We start from the raw sequence: 18278 nt of genomic DNA, 5'->3' as shown, positions 1-18278 counted from the left end.
GAACTTTCCGGAATTTCCTAAGTGCTGCCACAAATGGCGGTTTATTTCGCTATGTCGGCACGTGGCCACATTCTTCACATCATTTTTTTTTTTTTTTTCAAAAACAGTATGACTTCATAGGTGATGTCTAGATTGTTGTGATACAATATTGGAACTCAATTATTACACAAGATAGTTCACACGTTCGAAGCTCTTCCCTTTTCCTGTTCCGTTGACTATCATCTGATCACGGGTGTACATTAAAAAAATCAGATCTTTTTTCCAGTTTCAATTGATAACATGATTAAAGTTTGGAAAGAATGATCAGAAATCGAGTCTCATTAACGATAGTGGAAGCAACCTCTCAAAGTGGAGAGTGTTCTTTATGCGCTGTAGACAACGATCTAACTTCTAAGTTCAGTTGAGTTATCATTGATTCACATTTTCTGGATGCTCTGTCCAGACAAGCTAGAATGTGAAAAGTAAAACCCTTGGGATTAGATTAATCTTGTAATTAATCTGCTTATCAACTGTTTGTCAAGTGCCTATAAGAAGGGCTCAAAGCATTCAAGAATTTCACAAATCACAACTTTTGTTGACTAGAGAAAGAGAGAGAGAGAGAGAGAGAGAGAGAGAAATGGGTTCTCTAAGATCTGAACAAGACAAGCCCCATGCAGTGTGCATACCATATCCGGCTCAAGGCCATATCAACCCCATGCTAAAACTAGCAAAGATTCTCCATCACAAAGGCTTCCACATCACCTTTGTCAACACAGAGTTCAACCACCGCCGCCTGCAAAGATCCCTGGGGCCGGAATCTCTCCGGGGCCTGCCGTCCTTCCGCTTCGAGACCATCCCCGACGGCCTTCCCCTGTCGGAGGCGGATGCCACCCAGGACATCCCCTCCCTCTGCGAGTCCACTAGCGCCACCTGTTTAGGCCCTTTCAAGGACCTTCTTGCCAGGCTTAATGACACCGCCGTTTCAAACGCCCCCCCGGTGTCCTGCATAGTCTCCGACGGGGTCATGAGCTTCACCGTCGACGCCGCCGAGGAGCTGGGCATCCCGGAAGTCATGTTCTGGACTACTAGTGCCTGTGGCTTCTTGGGTTACATGCATTACTCTCAGCTCCTCGACAAGGGCTACACCCCTCTCAAAGGTAACAAATTTCTTGCTTGTCAGTTGTCATTAATGCTAAACATCATCAGTTTGGGCAATTCCAACCAACCAAATTGGTTAGACTGGTTTCACAACTAAAATGTTACAAATTTCAATCCCAACAAAAAGATATACTGAGTATTAACCTTTTTGGTTTGAGCTGATCAGCTATTTCAGTCTTCTTGGTTTGAGCTGATCAGCTATTTCAGTATATTGTTAGTTAGAGTTACAATGCACGATTACTGAATTTTTTTTTTCTGGGCTTTTTCAATGTTTCTTTCAGATGAGAGTTACCTGACAAATGGGTATCTGGAGACGGAGTTGGATTGGGTAAAAGGCATGAAAGGCATACGTTTGAGAGACCTTCCATCTTTCTTGAGAACCACAAATCCAGATGAATACATGTTGAAGTTCATCTTACAAGAAACAGGGAGAGCGAGAAGAGCTTCTGCCATCATTCTCAACACCTTTGACGCGTTGGAGCATGAAGCTTTAATGGCGCTTCAGTCCATGCTCCCGCCGGTCTACGCCGTCGGTCCATTACAGTTCCTCCAGAAACAGGTCAAAGACATCAACGTAAGAGCACTCGCATCAAGCCTCTGGAAAGAGGACACTTCCTGTCTGGAATGGCTAGACACCAAAGCCCCAAACTCTGTTGTCTATGTAAACTACGGCAGTATAACAGTGATGACACCAGACCAGCTTTCGGAGTTCGCCTGGGGATTAGCGAACTCCAAGAAACCATTCTTGTGGATCATCCGGCCCGACCTGGTCACCGGGGAGGCGGCGATTCTCCCACCGGAGTTCGTGGAGGAAACTAAAGACAGGGGAATGCTCTCGAGCTGGTGTCCCCAGGAACAAGTCCTGGGCCACCCAGCAGTCGGGGGATTCTTGACCCACAACGGATGGAACTCGACTCTCGAGAGCATCTGCAGCGGGGTGCCAATGCTGTGTTGGCCGTTCTTCGCCGAGCAGCAGACCAATTGCCACTATGCTTGCAGTAAATGGGGGATTGGTAGGGAGATTGACAGCAATGTGAAGAGGGATGAAGTTGAGAAGCTTGTGAGGGAGTTAATGGAGGGAGAGAAGGGACAAGAGATGAAGAAGAAAGCTATGGAATGGAAGAAGTTGGCAGAAGAAGCTGCAACTTCTTCCATTGGATCATCTCACATCAACATAGAGAAACTCATCAATCTTCATCTCCTTCCTCCCAAATATTAGACCCAACCCCCATTTACTTGTCCACAAAAGATGAAATTTTCTATCTCAAACCTTCATATCTTACCTGAGGTCTAACAGGATAGTGGAGGGTATCCCCTATTATTCACTTATCTTTTACTTTTTGAGAATTTTTTTCTTCGTTTTTCAGTGTAATAAGTAAAGTTTTAAAATAGTTCCTTATTGTATCTTATTATAACTTGGAATATGGTATTATTGGTATGCTTAATCTATTATTATTTGGAGTAATCTAAGCAAGTAGCAGGTCTATTGTGAAAATCATATAATAATGTGGGAGTTATTATTATTGTCATCATCCATCTCAATTTTATTTGAAGTTATATATGTCCCTATCTAATTACTATATTAATGTTTGGAAAATGATAAATGACCTTTAAAGCATAATTTATTTTCTAAAAAATCTAATAGAAAAAGCTAGTTTGATTAGCTTTTTGAATTTTAAAGTTTTGAAGGAATAAGCGGTTACAAAAAGCTTATTAAATAAACACACATATTGACTGTTTAACCCAAGTCAAACAGCTAATAGTGATCAAACAAGTCAAAATTGACGGATAAGTTAACTATGCTACCAGACATGCATGACCATAATATTTATTTTCTTTCTATTAGTAACATACAAGACAACTAAGGGGGTGTTTGGTTGGATGGAAAACATTTTTCATGGAAAACATTTTCCTAAGAGTGTAGGAAAATGTTGTTTTATGTTGTTTGGTTGGATGGAAAATATTTTTCATTGGAACTTGACTTCCCCAAAGTGAAGGAAAACAAAATCCTAGCAAAGGATTAGTATTTTGTAGTATTTTGTTTTCCAAAAGATTTGGGAAGAAAGTATAACACAATTGGACTATTTTACCCTCATCAAAGTTTATTAATTACACACATATATATTATTGTTAAGGGCATATTAGTCTTTATATTCATAATTCCTTACGATTCCAAACCCAACCAAACAATGAAATTTATGTTCTCAGTAATTTCTTTTCCATCAACCAAACAATGAAATATATTTTCCTGGTAATTTGTTTTCCACGGAATTTGAATTCCATTTCCCTTCAAATATTTTCTAGCAAATCAAACGGGCTGTAATAGTGATCATACCCGTAAGGTACAAAATTTAATAATCCAAGACACATACACATGTTATATACGGAATACATACTTATTTTTCAAATTTGATTCATGTACATAATTTGTGTTCATAGGCACATAGTTTGACAACACAAGACACAAAATTTCACAACATATGGATACAATTATTAATTTATTTCAGATATAGAATATATATACTCTTAAAGTACAGAATTTCATAAAGACACAAAAAGTCATAATATAAAACATAAAACATATACACATGAACCAGAATCCACAGTGCAGTGTAAACAGTGATCCATGATATAAGGATTGATATTTTTCCTCTTGATGTGGCTCCTAAATCCTAATCATTGGATGCCCAAGAAAAAAAACAAGTAGAGAATAAATTAGGAGTGTATAACATCACTCGTACCATTTTTCTTCAACTAACCAAGTAGCCAAGTAGGCAAGCCGCAAGTACCGATGGAAATAAATATGAGTGAACCATGCAACTTGTTGTGGGCAAATTAATGTATGACCATGGTCCAGACAACTGTGTAGATCATGAATATAAGATACATTTAATATACTAAATGTATATTATTTGTGTATTGAATGTACATTATTTAATAATATATATAAAATAATTTACTTTCAAATAATGTACTTTACATATACAAATAATGTATTTTTAATATATTAAAAATGTGTTTTTTATTTATGATCTATACAATTATGTGGACCATGGTCCATGCAATAATGATGGCTTATTGTGCCTTCAATGTCCGCCTACCAGCCCATCCCCAACTTGTATGGGCATACATATGTTTTCTCCATCATTTGAAAGCTTTAGACATGTGGACAATTTTTTTTGAAAGCCAACCAATAAATGATTGTATTAATGAAGTAAAACTGCAATAGAGTCAGGAGGGATTGAATCTCATAACATAAATTGGTCCTGAGTGAAGGTGAATTAACCTGTCTAGAAACATAACTTAATGAGCAATAAGTAAATGAAGCCACCAACGTTCTGCATTGGTCTACTGTGACCCCAACGTAAGACATTATAGTCGTTGATTCCTGGCGCATGGCATTCCGGAGTTGCAAGCAATCGGTAAGAATATCCACGTCCATTATATTCCTCTCGAGCAACCAGGATAAAGCCTCCTTACAAGCTAAGGCTTTCGCCATAAATGGTGAGAAACAAGTTGGCAGCCTTCCATTTTGTGCTATCATAAATGTTCCGTCCAGCAAGAGTAGCACCATACCGTAGGTTGCCTCCCCCGTTGCGTGCCGGTAGCCAGCATCTACATAACACCTTGGCCTGGCATGGACGCCTACATCCGGTTCGTGCGGCACCGAGAGCGGAGGCTGGTGGTTGGCTTGACAGTACGAGCTGATGGCTGCGGTCGCCCTCCTCCATAGGCCAGCGAGGTGGGGGAGTGTTTTTTCCCAAACGGCTGAGTTTCGGCTCCACCATAAATGATATAGAACCGCCACCAAGACACCACTCTGTGGACTAGGAAGAAAATTTTCACAAAAAATCAAAATTAAGAATTTATCAAAAAATCTTTTCGATAATATGATTAATCTAATACGTGTGTTACACACAACATAATAAAAAGAGAGTAGACGACCGTTGCAGATTAGATTCTCAATTTAAAAAAAATTTGTCCATTATATGCTTAGAAATTAATATAAAAAAAAGACAAATTTTCAAATTATGAAAATTGTTTAAAATAAATGGGAAAAAGTTAATTTTAACTATAAACGATAAACATAACAGATCAGATAAAATGAAATTGAAAATATAATAGTATATTATATGTATACCGTGAAAATATAATTTTAAAATAGTAAAAATATGTAAAAGTATTTGATCAAATTTTTTTTTAAGATAAAGAAATTGTTATCTCATCTTATCTCCCTGTTATGAGAGTCAAACGAGGAGTAGTCAAAATTAACATTATATTACGTCTTATTAGGCAAAATTTGTCTTTTCCGTGAAGTCTGATCTGAAGAATATCACATGGGAGATGGATTATTGCTATTACTTTGGACTCTTATAATATACTTATATGAAACAATTATATGAATAGAACTTTTTAAAAATATATATGAAAGAGTGGTAGTGTACGGGTGTACATGTGCATGGCATGGTTTTCCTATCACGTTGGCTTAATCAGCTCAAGAAAATGAAAAAAGGTTACGTTGAGAAACTCTTTGACAAAGTTTTCATGGAGCGTAAAAAGATATAAATGGTCATGACGGATGTGAAAGTGTGAAACTCATCTTAGGGGACGACAATGACAATGAAAAAGCACATCTTCTAAACTATGATATGCAGTTCAACTCGATTGGTAGACTACCTTATGATAAATCGATAAAATTTCTCATGGATATAAGATCGGGTGTGTATTTTCAGATAGAAATATTGTCAATGGACATAAGAATGGAGATGAATACTCGGGTTGTGTGTAATACTTTTCAACCAAAGATAGTCGTGTCTAGGCCATATCATTAATGATTTTAAAGAAACTTTAAGTTTCTCCGATGATCCAAACTTCCAGTTTGTAATTAATGATTTTAAAGAAACTTTAAGTTTCTCCGATGATCCAAACTTCTAGTTTGTAAACCAGTCCGCGAATCAAGTTTTGTGTAGCATAGTTAGCTTTTCACAAAAAAAAAAAAAAAAAAAAAAAAAAACAATATAATGATCTCAACATCAAATTCAATTAAAAACATATATAATGACACATCTAAATTAAAAGTATTTTTTTTGGTGACGAGAGAAAGGCGTGTCGTCAGAGCACTATCTAACGGTATGCATAGGGTAAGCCTTATTCCAGTAAACTAGAAGCGATATGCCACACTATAAAGATCCTATTAATCAATAGACTTGACCGAAAAAATATATTAATGATAAGAATTGAACTCATAACTTTCAAGTACTAGAATCATACTACCCACTCGGTCACTCGTTGGGTGCAATGTACTTGTTACTTTTGTTTCAATAAAGGGATGCTCGTTTTGATCTTGTTTTAAGATAGGGATAAGCTCTCCATTATATTCTTGGCAGAAATGCAGAAAGTCAGTTGCCATTTTTGACAATTGGTGCATCAATTCAGCGCTTCCAGAGCAAAGTGCATCATTAACTTGATAGGGTATATATTCTCCAGTTTGACCTCATATATGTTTATGTTCTCGTTTTGTAGTCGAGTTGGGATTAAACCGTTCAGGTCATGATCAAAGTCAACGGTTCAGCTCTTGAAGTTATTTAACGGCACTTGACCCTTTGGTGGAGGGAACTTTTTTTTTTGGCCTTTCATTCCCCTCTCCACTCCTCTCTCCCTCTAAATACTCTCTAATACTTAATAAAAAAAAAAAAAAAGGCTCTTTTGAAGTTACTTTCTGGATCTTTCTCTATTTTTTCATAGATTTTCATATACACATGAAATACTAGACACATGAATACAAGGACTAATTTGTATTATCAGTAATCATCTCATTTAATTTATGAATTTCTTAATTGAATGTTCTTTTATTTTCTTTATATTCATCTTCCCTTCAAGTATATACATATATTATATTTTAATACGGAGTATATCTTACAATTCAATTATTTAGCATTGTTATTTTGGCACGTGGTGTATAGATAATATGAAATATATATTGTGGGTATCATACATTTACTATTGCCTTACAAGCAAGTCCACTGTAAATGACCCCATAAGATATTTTATGTAGTATCCTAGGATGTACTCCCCCTTCATGAAAAGAAGAAGAAGATATTTTATGTAGCTTGACTTTCTGTGATAAATTTATTTATATTGTGCGAAGAATTTATCACACTAATAAGTAAAAGTTAGATGATAGAAATTAAGAGTTCATATAATACAATTCAATATTATGCATACATAGATTGTCATTTTAACATCTCCTTCTTGAAGGAGCATTCCAATATTCTCGTACCTTAAAAGAGTAATCGAAGAAATTATAATTTTTACATTTCATTTGAGTAATGAAAAGTTAAAGAAGAAAAAGAAAGAGTAAATACTCAAAATGGTCCATCGACTATAGCTAAATTCACAAATTGGTCTTCAACTTTCAATTTCAACCAATTAAGTCCTTAACTTTGTAATTTTAACACAATGTGGTTCTCTGTCTATTTGACCGTTTGTTGACTGTGATTTTTGAGGATATATATGTAATTTCATAGTCTATCGTCGGGTTTTTAAGGTTTTGGTTGCATTTCCAGACCGCATTGTTACATTCGAATCCACTGCCGAATGCAATCTACCAAATCCGGTCGCCTTTCTTCATCCTCCTTTGGATTCAATGTAGTTGAGTTCGTACCAGAGCGAAGAAGACGACGTGTTTCCGAACCGGTGCAACGTCATCCTGGAGGCCTCCACGTGCTCCGACGAGAGCTAAAAGTTCTTCTGGAGATCGTCGATCACGGTCAACAAACGGTCAAATAAATGGAAGATTAAATCGTGTCAAAATTGTAAAGTTAAGGACTTAATTGGTTGAAATTGAAAGTTGAGGACCAATTTGTGAATTTAGCTATAGTCGAAGGACTATTTTGAGTATTTACTCAAAAAGAAATAGAGAATGCAGTTACTTACAAATTCTCTAAGATTTAGCAATCACATGTTTTTAAATTGTCACTTTCACATCAAAGACATTAATTGTGCTGTTATGACTTGGGACCATAGAATTAATTTTTTTTTTTTTAACAAATACATAAATATAAGAGAGTATGCCTACCATGCATTGTCATTTTGGCACATGTTGTATAGATAATATGAAATATAGATGCCACACACTATTGTCTCGCAAGTTGAGTGTAAATAAATTGATTGCTCATTTAATTTGGTGTGTACATTTATTATTTCAAAAAAGTAAATAGATGAAGTAAATTCATCATTAATTACATCGTATTGTCAGTATAGACAAGATTGGAGATCGGAAATCAATCACTTTCGATTAGGGTGGCAATGCGTGGAGGTGCGTCGACAAGGATACATGTCTACATCCATCATCCCATCCACCTTATACGACACAAACCTGAAACATCGGTGAAACGGAGTTGTGTTTAGCCGTCGTTCCGCTTCGAGACCATTCCCGACGGCCTTCCCCTGTCGGAGGCGGATGCCACCCAGGACATCCCCTCCCTCTGAGAGTCCACTAGCGCCACCTGTTTAGGCCCTTTCAAGGACTTTCTTGCCAGGCTTAATGACACCGCCGTTTCAAACGCCCCCCGGTGTCCAGCATAGTCTCCGACGGGGCCATGAGCTTCACCGTCGACGCCGCCGAGGAGCTGGCCTGGGCATCCCGGAAGTCCTGTTCTGGACTACTAGCGCATGTGGCTTCTTGGGTTACATGCATTATGCTCAGCTCCTCCACAAGGGCTACACCCCTCTCAAAGGTAACAAATTTCTAGCTTGTCATTAACGCTAAAAATCATCAATTTGAACAATTCCAACCAAGTTAGTAAGACTCATTTCACAACTAAAATGTTACAAATTTCAATCCCAACAAAATCATATTTCACAACGTTCTTAGTTTGAGCTGATCAGTTATTATAGTCCATTGTAAGTTAGACCCAACAGCCATTTACTTACCCACAAAAGACGAAATTTTCTGATCTCAAACCTTCACATCTTACCTGGGGTCTAACAGGATACTGGAGGGTATCACCATCATTCACTTATCTTTTACATTTTGTGAATTTTTTTCTTCGTTTTTTAGTGTAATAAGTAAAGTTTTAAAATAGTTCCTAATAAGTAAAGTTTTAAAATAGTTCCTTATTGTATCTTATTATAACTTGGAATATGGTATTATTGATATGCTTAAGCAAGCAGCAGGTCTATTGTGAAAATCATACAATAATGTCGAGTTATTATTATTGTCATCATCAATCTCAATATTAAGTTATATATGTCACTATCTAATTACTATATTAATGTTTGGAAAATGATATATGAAATATGAGATTTGGTAATTCGTCACATGTAATTTTGCTGATGAGAGAAAAAAAGGAAAAAAGAAACAGTCTTTGTAACATTTTTTTTTTTTTAAAACAAATGAAATACAATAGGTCGCTTACTCTTGTAAATGAAAAATAAAAACTCAAAATATATATAAGGGTGTTTGGCAAATAGCTGTTAGCTGATTGTGTTGGTGGGTTTGATTAATTGATAGCATTAGCTTATTATAGAAAAATGTTTGATAAATTAGTTGTTAGCTAGTAGCTAATTACATGCAAAATGACCTTTAAAATACAATTTATCTTTTAAAGAATCTGATCAGAAAACTGTTTTGAGTAGTTTTTTTTTTTTTAATTTTAAAATTTTAAAGCAATAAGTTGTTACAAAAAAAAAAAAAACAAAATTAATCAACCAAACACATGTATTAGATGTTTAACCAAGTCAAACAGCTAATAGTGATCAAACAAGTCAAAATTGGTTGATAAGCTAACTATGTTACCGAACATGACCATAATATATACTCCGTATTTCTTTTCTTTCTATTAGTAACATGCATAATTCAATATTGGGCAAGAATAGGACATTTTGTGAAATCCTAATAGGAAATTTTTTATAATGATTATAGAAAAAAAAAAAAACAATAGTTATTGTTATTATTATTTAAATATGAATGAAATTATTTATATATTTTTAAATACAATAAAAAAATCAAATTAAATTACATAAATCATGAAAAACTACCTATAATATTCATTTACTTTGGGAGACACTCAAAAGTTTTGGTACACTAATATTTGAATCTTAAACATGAATGCCATCCAACTCAAATAAGACTATCACCATTGGTTAATATTTTGAAAATTTTCACCTGTTTTTTTTTTTTTTTTTCCTAGGTGGAGGAGAGAGGGAGCATTTGGAGGGGGCGTGGGGTGGAGGGGTTGTATTGTCATTGTTTTTTAGTTTTATGGAAAGACATAAAAAAGGGACTTAATGAGAGTAGTTGGCAATCACCTAAAAAGTAATTTTTTCTCTTTTCTCTCTTCCTGTTGTCATGACAAAAGCCTGACCAATACGACTCAAATATCATTTGAAAAATGCTTCTTACCCCTCTTAAATTTCCTCTCCCATATTTTTTGATAATTTATATCATGGACCAAGGTCCACATAGCATTATAAACCTCATATTAAAACGACGAGATACATAATTTATATTTATAAGGTATAAGATTTATAACACAAAATACAAAAAATGACAACACAAGACACAACATTATAAATCCTGGAATGAAACGACGATGTACAAAATCATATTCGTAAAGTACTAAATTTAATAACACAACACGCATACACATGTTATATACGTATTTATTTTTCAAATTTGATTTAGGTACATAATTTGTGTTCATAGGCACATAGTTTGACAACACAAGACACAAGATTTCATAACAAGGACACAATTATTAATTGGTTTCAGGAACAAATCGCATATATACTCTTAAAAGTACAGAATTTCATAACGCAAGATACAAAAAGTCATAATATAAAACACATACACATGAACCAGGACCCACAATGCACTGTATACCCTAGTCCATGGTATAAGAATTGATATTTTTCCTCCTTAATGTGACTCCTAATCATTAGATGTCCAAAAAAGAAAAAAATAGAGAAAATAAATTAGGAGTGTATAGTATCACTCGTTAACATTTTTCTTCAAACTAACCAAGTAGGTAAGTAGCAATGGAAATAAATATGAGTGAAGCATGCAACTTAATCCGCCTACCAGCCCATCCCCAACTTGTATGTTTTCTCCATCATTTGAAAGCTCTAGACATGTGGACAATTATTATCACTCTAGGGAGAAAATTTTCAAAAAAAAAAAAAAAAAATCAAAAATAAGAATTTATCAAAAAATCTTTTCGATTATATGATTAATCTAATACGTGTGATACACACAACATAATATAAAGAGAGTAGACGACGGTTGCAGATTAAATTCTCAATTTTAGAAAATTTGCCCATTATATGCTTAGAAATTAATTTAAAAAGACAAATTTACAAATTACGAAAATTGTTTAAAATAAATGGGAAAAGGATAATTTATCTATAAATGATAAACATAAGAAATCAGATAAAATGAAATTGAAAATGTAATAATGTATACCGTGAAAATATAATTTTATAATAGTAAAACTATGTAAAGTATTTGATCAACATTTCTTTAAGATAAGAAATTGTAATCTCATCTTATCTTCCGGTTATGAGAGTCAAACGAGGAATAGTCAAAATTAACATTATATTACGTCTTATTAGGCAAAATTTGTCTTTTTCCGTGAAGTCAAAATTAACACTATATTACTTTCGACTCTTATAATATACTTATATGAAACAATTATATGAATAGAACTTTTTAAAAATATATATGAAAGAGTGGCACGTGTACGGGTGTACATGTGCATGGCATGGTTTTCCTACCACGTTGGCTTAATCAGCTCTAGAAAATGAAAAAGGAAACTTGTTTTCTAAAATCTTAACAATATAACGATCTCTTCCTTTGACGAGGTTTTCATGGAACGTGAAAAGATACAAATGGTTATGACATATGTGAAATTTATCATGAACGACAATGATGATAATGAAAAGGTGCATCTTCTGAACTATATGATATGCAGTTTAGCTCGGTTGGTAGTCTGGTAGGCTACTATATCTATCATAAATCAGTCAAATTCCTCATTGATATAAGATCGGGTGTGTATTTTTAGACGAGAATATTGTCAATGGACATAAGAATGGAGATGAATACTCAGGTAGTGTGCAAGGCTTTTCAAGTAGAGATAGTCGGATCGTGTCTACATTTGGCCAGATCATTAATGATTTTAAAGAAATTTTGAGTTCCTTCAAGGGTCTCAACTTCCAATTTGTAAACTAATATGCAAATCAAGTTTTGTATAACAGAGCTAGGGAAGTTGTTTATGTGTCAGCCTGTAAGGAGTGGTTTATCATTCCATTGAACTTTGCTATAAACGTTTCTATTTATGATTAATGAATGTTGTTTTTAAACATTATAATTATCTTTCAACATCAAATTCAATTCAAAACATAATGGCACATCTAAATTAAATGTATCTTTTTTGAGTGACGAGGGAAAGGTGCTCTCGGAGCACTATCTAACAGTATGCACTGAGTAAACTCTATTCCTCTAAAATAGAAGAGATAAACTAGTAAACCACACTATAAAAATAGACAGATTCGACCAAGAAGATATTGATAAAAATCAAACTCGTAACTTTTTAGTACAAGAATATAATCATACTGCACCCCCTCGATCACTCGTCGTGAACAATGTACTTAGCTTGTTATTTTTGTTTCGATAAAGGGATGCGCGTTCAAAAAAAAAAAAAAAAAAATCTTGTTTTAAGATAGGGATAAGCTCTCCATTCTTGGTAGAAATGCAGAAAGTCAGTTGCCATTTTTGACAATTGGAGCATCTGAGAAATAATCATAATCAATTCCTGATTAATTAATCAAGTAAAGATTATCCGGTTTCAAAGAGTAAAGATTATCCAAGTCAATCAATTGGTGCATCTGGTCCCGTTCGATGCTTAAATAACCCCCATCTTGCAGAGGCAATGGCAATGAAGGAGACGCTTTCATAAATTCTTTCACAAGATTGGCGTAATGTGATAGTTCGCTTAGATTGTTAGATGGTATGTAAACTTCTCAATCAAGACTGTCAAGATTATTCATATGCGGGTTGTGTTATAAGACATTGTCAGAATCTCAAACAACATTTTGAATCAGTGTCTATCAAGTATACTTCTCGATCAGTGAACAAGTATGCTCATGCTTTACCTAAGGCTGCAAGTTCTCAATCGGATCATTTTAGTTGGTTTTCATCTATTCCATCTTGTATTGCACATTTTATCTCATGATTTTAATGCAATTACTTTGGTTTTTTTTTTTTTTTTTGTTTAAAAAAAAAAAAGAAGTAAAAGTTATCCAATCTTATTATGTATTGACTAAATGACTAGTATGCAACCATAAATAGCAAAATTAATGCATCAACTTAACTTTTGTTAATTTGGTTAAGTTCCCTTTGATTTGATTACTTTTGTTAATTTGGGTAAGTTATCCCTTTGATCAACGACTTTGATTTATTCATAACTATTTCAATTATCCTTTTTTATAATCATTCACTTGATCCTCATACATGCATATAAAAAAAACAAGGGAAAAGGTACAAATAACCCATTGAACTATTTAGGGATAGTAATTAAGCCATCGAATTCGAATAAATTCTAAATTGATCCATGAACTTGGAAAAAAAGTACAATTAATATTTTTAGCAAGTTACCAACAAGTTTTTGCTAATTAGGTTGTCATGTGTATATTTTAATTTTAATTTTTTTTATTATTATCCTACTAAGCATTTGACCCTTAAAAAAAAAATTAAGCAGAATGAACTATTTAAATTTTTCATGTATTGCGTTCTTATAGCACTTTCTAGTTGTCATTCTTTCTACATTTTTTAAAGTAATTATAAATTTAAATTTTTTTTTTTAAAAACAAAAGTTTAAAATTGCAGTCGATTTGGTAAGTTTGTGGAGATTCAGTTTGATAAGAAAGGAAGGATTTCAGGGTCAAACGCTTAGTTTTTTTTTTTTTTTTTTTTTTTTTTGTTTTTTGTTTTTTTTTTTTAAAAAAATTATATTTTCAAGGGTCAAATGCTTAGTAAAATAATAATAAAAATAAATTAAAATTAAAATATACACATGACATCCTAATCAGCAAAAACTTGTTGGTAACTTGCTAAAAATACTAATTGCACTTTTTTTTTTTCAAATTCATGGATCAATTTGGAGTTTATTCGAGTTCGATGGCTTAATTGCTATCCCTCAAATAGTTTAATGAATTATTTGTACCTTTTTCCCAAAAAACAATATACATACTTATTGACTCATAATAAATGAAGGGGAAAAGTCACTTTTCTCACATGTGTTATATGCTTATAAAACTTTTTTTTACAGTTATTTATGTATCTACATTTGCCACCCTTAGTTATGTCTAAATTGGCGATTTTCACCTTTTCATGTCAGATTGATAGTTTTACCTTTAAAATAAGTATTTTATTTATTTTTATTCTCCAACAAATTATTGCTCATATGTTGGGGCTGATCTTTTTGTAGGCCCAACCTTCATCCCTTCTATCATCGTCCTTCTTGGGCCCTAGGCCCATTAGGTCCGTACCCCATCAAATACCACTAGAGGTCTCTTGTCTGTTGTGACAATTTTAAATTTAGTCTAGCTATCATTTTTGTCATTTAACATCCCAGACTACTATTTTGTGGACATTTTTAGTTATTCTCATGACTTTTCCTATTTTTAGTAAGGATATTTTTGTCTTAGGTATATAATTTATACTCTTAGGGCTGTTAGGGGACGTTTGGTTCATGTTATATAACATAACAAAGGGGATGTGACATTATTATGCATACATAGACTGTCATTTCAATGTCTCGCATCTTGAGAGAGCATTCCAATAGTCTTTTACATCAAAAGACTAATCGAAGAAATTTTAGGAGTTAATTTCACTAGAGGTCTCTTGTCTTTAGTAACAATTCTAAATCTAATCTCTGACTATCGTTTTTGTCATTTAAGACTATTATTTTGTGAACATTTTTAGTTATTCTCATGAATTTTCCTATTTTTAGTAATGATATTTTTGTCTTTTTATTTATTTTTATTATTTTTTTCAGGTTTCAATTGGTTTAATCGGATTCGAATCTTAGGTAACCTCTGATTTTTAGTAACTATATTTTTCATCCGATTTTTGGTAAAATTCTAAAACAATTAAATCGATTGAAACCCGGAAAATAACAAATGAAAAATATGACTAGACAAAAATGATTTTACTAAAAATAGAAAAAAATCATGATAAGGACTAAAAATGTCCAAAAACTAATAGTCTGTGATATTAAATAAAAAAACGATAAACTATGACTAAATTTGAAATTACCACCAAAGACAAAACACTTACAAATGAACTTTGGTGGAATTAAACCAAATTTTAATTTTTACATTTTATTTGAGTAATGAAAAGTTAAAAGAAAAAAAAAATAGAGAATGCAGTTACTCACAATATTCCCATTTATGCGTCGGGGAGGGCTATTAGAGATGGCGATGGGTCGGAATGCGTCGGCCGTCGGCGAGGGATACATGCCTACATCCATTATCATTGCCAATGACACAAATCTGAAACATCTGTGAAACCGAGCTGTCTTTAGTCCAGATACATAAATTTGGTATGAAGCTAAGCTAAAATGTAGACACAAACCTGAAACATCTGTGAAACGGAGCTGTCTTACGTAAATTTGGTATGAAGCTAAGCCAAAATGTATATGCATGTGGGATAATGTGATTTGTGCCAATATGTTTATGATAAAATCGGCACCCAAAGCAACCATTATATTAATTCAATTCGTCAGATGTATTGATACGAACCCGTATCAAGTCGGCACCGCTTTGAGTGGGTGCAGACTCCAGATGGAATTAGGGGAGGGGAAAAATCAGAGAGAGAGAGAGAGAGAAGGAGAGATAGAGAGAGAGAGATTTCAGAGAAGGAAGATGAGAGTAGAGAAGAAAAAGATAATAATAATTCGCATGTCTTTCCCCCTAGCATGCAGGGTGATTATATACTAAGTTACTCCTATTATGCTTAGGACTATGATTCCTAATTAATATGATATAATAATGTATTAGGACTAAACTAATGTATCCTATTACGAATAAAATTAGTCTAACAAATGTAATCAACCATCCATGCCGGTTTCCTTCGTTTTCTCCTTGGCATAGTAGCATGGGTTGTTTCTTTTCTTTCTCCCAATTCTTGATTTTCACCTTCTTCTAGTGTGGATATACTCGTATCACTCCCCTTCCCTTCGACGACCACCTTGTCCTCAAGGTGGAGATTCGGGTACCATCGTTCCATTTCCTCGGCAGCTTCCCAAGTGGCGTTTTCTGGACTACTATCTAACCATTGCACTAAGACTTGGCGTTGTATTTTTCCATTTTTTAGAACATTCTGTTCCCCACAGAGTGCTAGTAGAGCTGAAATTGGTGATCGGTCCACAATTTGTTCTGGTAATTGGACCTCTATATTTTCTTCAGTTCCTATGTGTTTCTTGAGTTGTGAGACATGGAATACTGAATGAATTCTTGCTTGTGGTAGTAGCTCGAGGCGGTATGCAACTTCCCATATTTTTTCCAAGATGTTGAATTGACCATAATAGCGTCGTGCTAGTTTAGAGTTTCTACGTGCTATTGATATCTGTCTATATAGTTGTAGACGAAGCCAAACCTTATCTCCTACTGAAAATTTCATTTTGCTTTTTTTTTGGCATTGGCTTTTTGGGCCATGCGATGCTGAGCTTCCCGAAGATTGTGTTTCAGTGGCCTTATCAATCTGTCACGATCCAACAATAATTCATCTAGTGCTTGCACTGTTGGTGTGTCTTTTGTATACAGTGCTAAGGTGGGTGGTGTTCTTGTATTGCCGCAAAATTCTGCCCATCCCAAGTATGACGTCCAATTGGTTGGTTTGATGTGAGTAAAAGCCCTTAAGTATTGCTCTAATACTCGATTCATTACTTCTGTATGCCCGTCAGTCTGTGGATGGTATAATGTGCTTCTCTTCAGTGTTGTGCCACTTAGTGTGACCTTCAAAGTATGTAACTTTAATTGCTCAGCAATTTTGGGTTGCACAAAGTTGTGGGTGCTGCCACTATCTATTAAAATCTGTAACTTTCGGCCATTAACTTCTCCCAAAAGTTTAAGTGATCTGGGATTAACCGGGCCTGCCAATGAGTTTAGACTGGAAATATCTCCTGCGATTATGTCATCTTGCTCATGCACTATGGTTTCTTCTTCTAAGATTGGATTTTCTGTGGTTTGCTGTGTCAATTTTGACAATTTTCCTTGGGAATCCTCAAAACGAGACTCGCCGAACCGCTTTGTGATATTCTGTAAAAATTCCTTCCATGTAGTTAACATTCCATTCCTTTTCATCCATTGATACCACCCAGAAGCAATCCCTTCCATTGTGAATCCTGATATTCGCAATCGCTGTGTGTCGGGTGTATCATAAAAATCAAAATATTCTTGAATTCTAAATATCCAACCATGAGGGTCTGAGCCATCAAAGCGAGGTAACTCAAGTTTCATATGAAATCGTTGAGTCCCTTGGCCACTCTCCAGTTGCAAAGATGGTTGTAGATGATTATCAGGTGGAGGCCCTAAAATTCCATGTGTTTGAGGTTGCACTGCTGCATTTTTATTTGTTGTTACCATCGTTTCCAACCGTGACACGGAGGTAATGAGTTGTTGAATGAGTTGGTGATTTGTAACAGTTTGTCTATCATAATTTTTTTGAAATTCGGCAATTGCCTGCTCCCAAGGACGAGTTGTTGATGTGGATTGGTTGTCTGACATAATGAAGTAGGATTACAGTTTTGAGTGTGTAAAAGAACAAGAAAGATGAGTTCTCTCAATGAAAGCACCAATTGATACGAACCCGTATCAAGCCGGCACCGCTTTGAGTGGGTGCAGACTCCAGATGGAATTAGGGGAGGGGAAAAATCAGAGAGAGAGAGAGAGAGAGGGAGAGATAGAGAGAGAGAGATTTCAGAGAAGGAAGATGAGAGTAGAGAAGAAAAAGATAATAATAATTCGCATGTCTTTCCCCCTAGCATGCAGGGTGATTATATACTAAGTTACTCCTATTATGCTTAGGACTATGATTCCTAATTAATATGATATAATAATGTATTAGGACTAAACTAATG

At 34.5% G+C, this 18278-nt stretch overlaps 1 protein-coding gene across 3 annotated transcripts; it reads left to right on the top strand.

Annotated features, from left to right (window-relative positions):
• Positions 1 to 562: 562 nt before the first annotated feature.
• Positions 563 to 9216, top strand: LOC109149511 (7-deoxyloganetin glucosyltransferase-like). 3 transcript variants are annotated; one of them, XM_019297308.1, is made up of 4 exons: positions 563 to 1136; positions 1419 to 2363; positions 8990 to 8999; positions 9121 to 9216. In XM_019297308.1, the coding sequence occupies exons 1-2, from the start codon at positions 617 to 619 to the stop codon at positions 2354 to 2356; spliced, it is 1458 nt and encodes a 485-aa protein (XP_019152853.1). In that variant the 5' UTR covers positions 563 to 616; the 3' UTR covers positions 2357 to 2363; positions 8990 to 8999; positions 9121 to 9216. The 3 variants fall into 3 exon arrangements, with proteins under 3 accessions (XP_019152853.1, XP_019152851.1, XP_019152850.1); XM_019297306.1 differs by lacking the exons at positions 8990 to 8999; positions 9121 to 9216 and adding an exon at positions 2425 to 2666 and having other exon boundaries at positions 1419 to 2371; XM_019297305.1 differs by lacking the exons at positions 8990 to 8999; positions 9121 to 9216 and having other exon boundaries at positions 1419 to 2666.
• Positions 9217 to 18278: the final 9062 nt, after the last annotated feature.

This window comes from Ipomoea nil, unplaced genomic scaffold (genome assembly GCF_001879475.1).
Source record: "Ipomoea nil cultivar Tokyo-kokei standard unplaced genomic scaffold, Asagao_1.1 scaffold2159, whole genome shotgun sequence".
Classification (NCBI taxonomy): domain Eukaryota; kingdom Viridiplantae; phylum Streptophyta; class Magnoliopsida; order Solanales; family Convolvulaceae; genus Ipomoea; species Ipomoea nil.
Note: the sequence above shows the minus strand (reverse complement) of the source record. Positions and strands in the feature narration are given on the sequence as shown.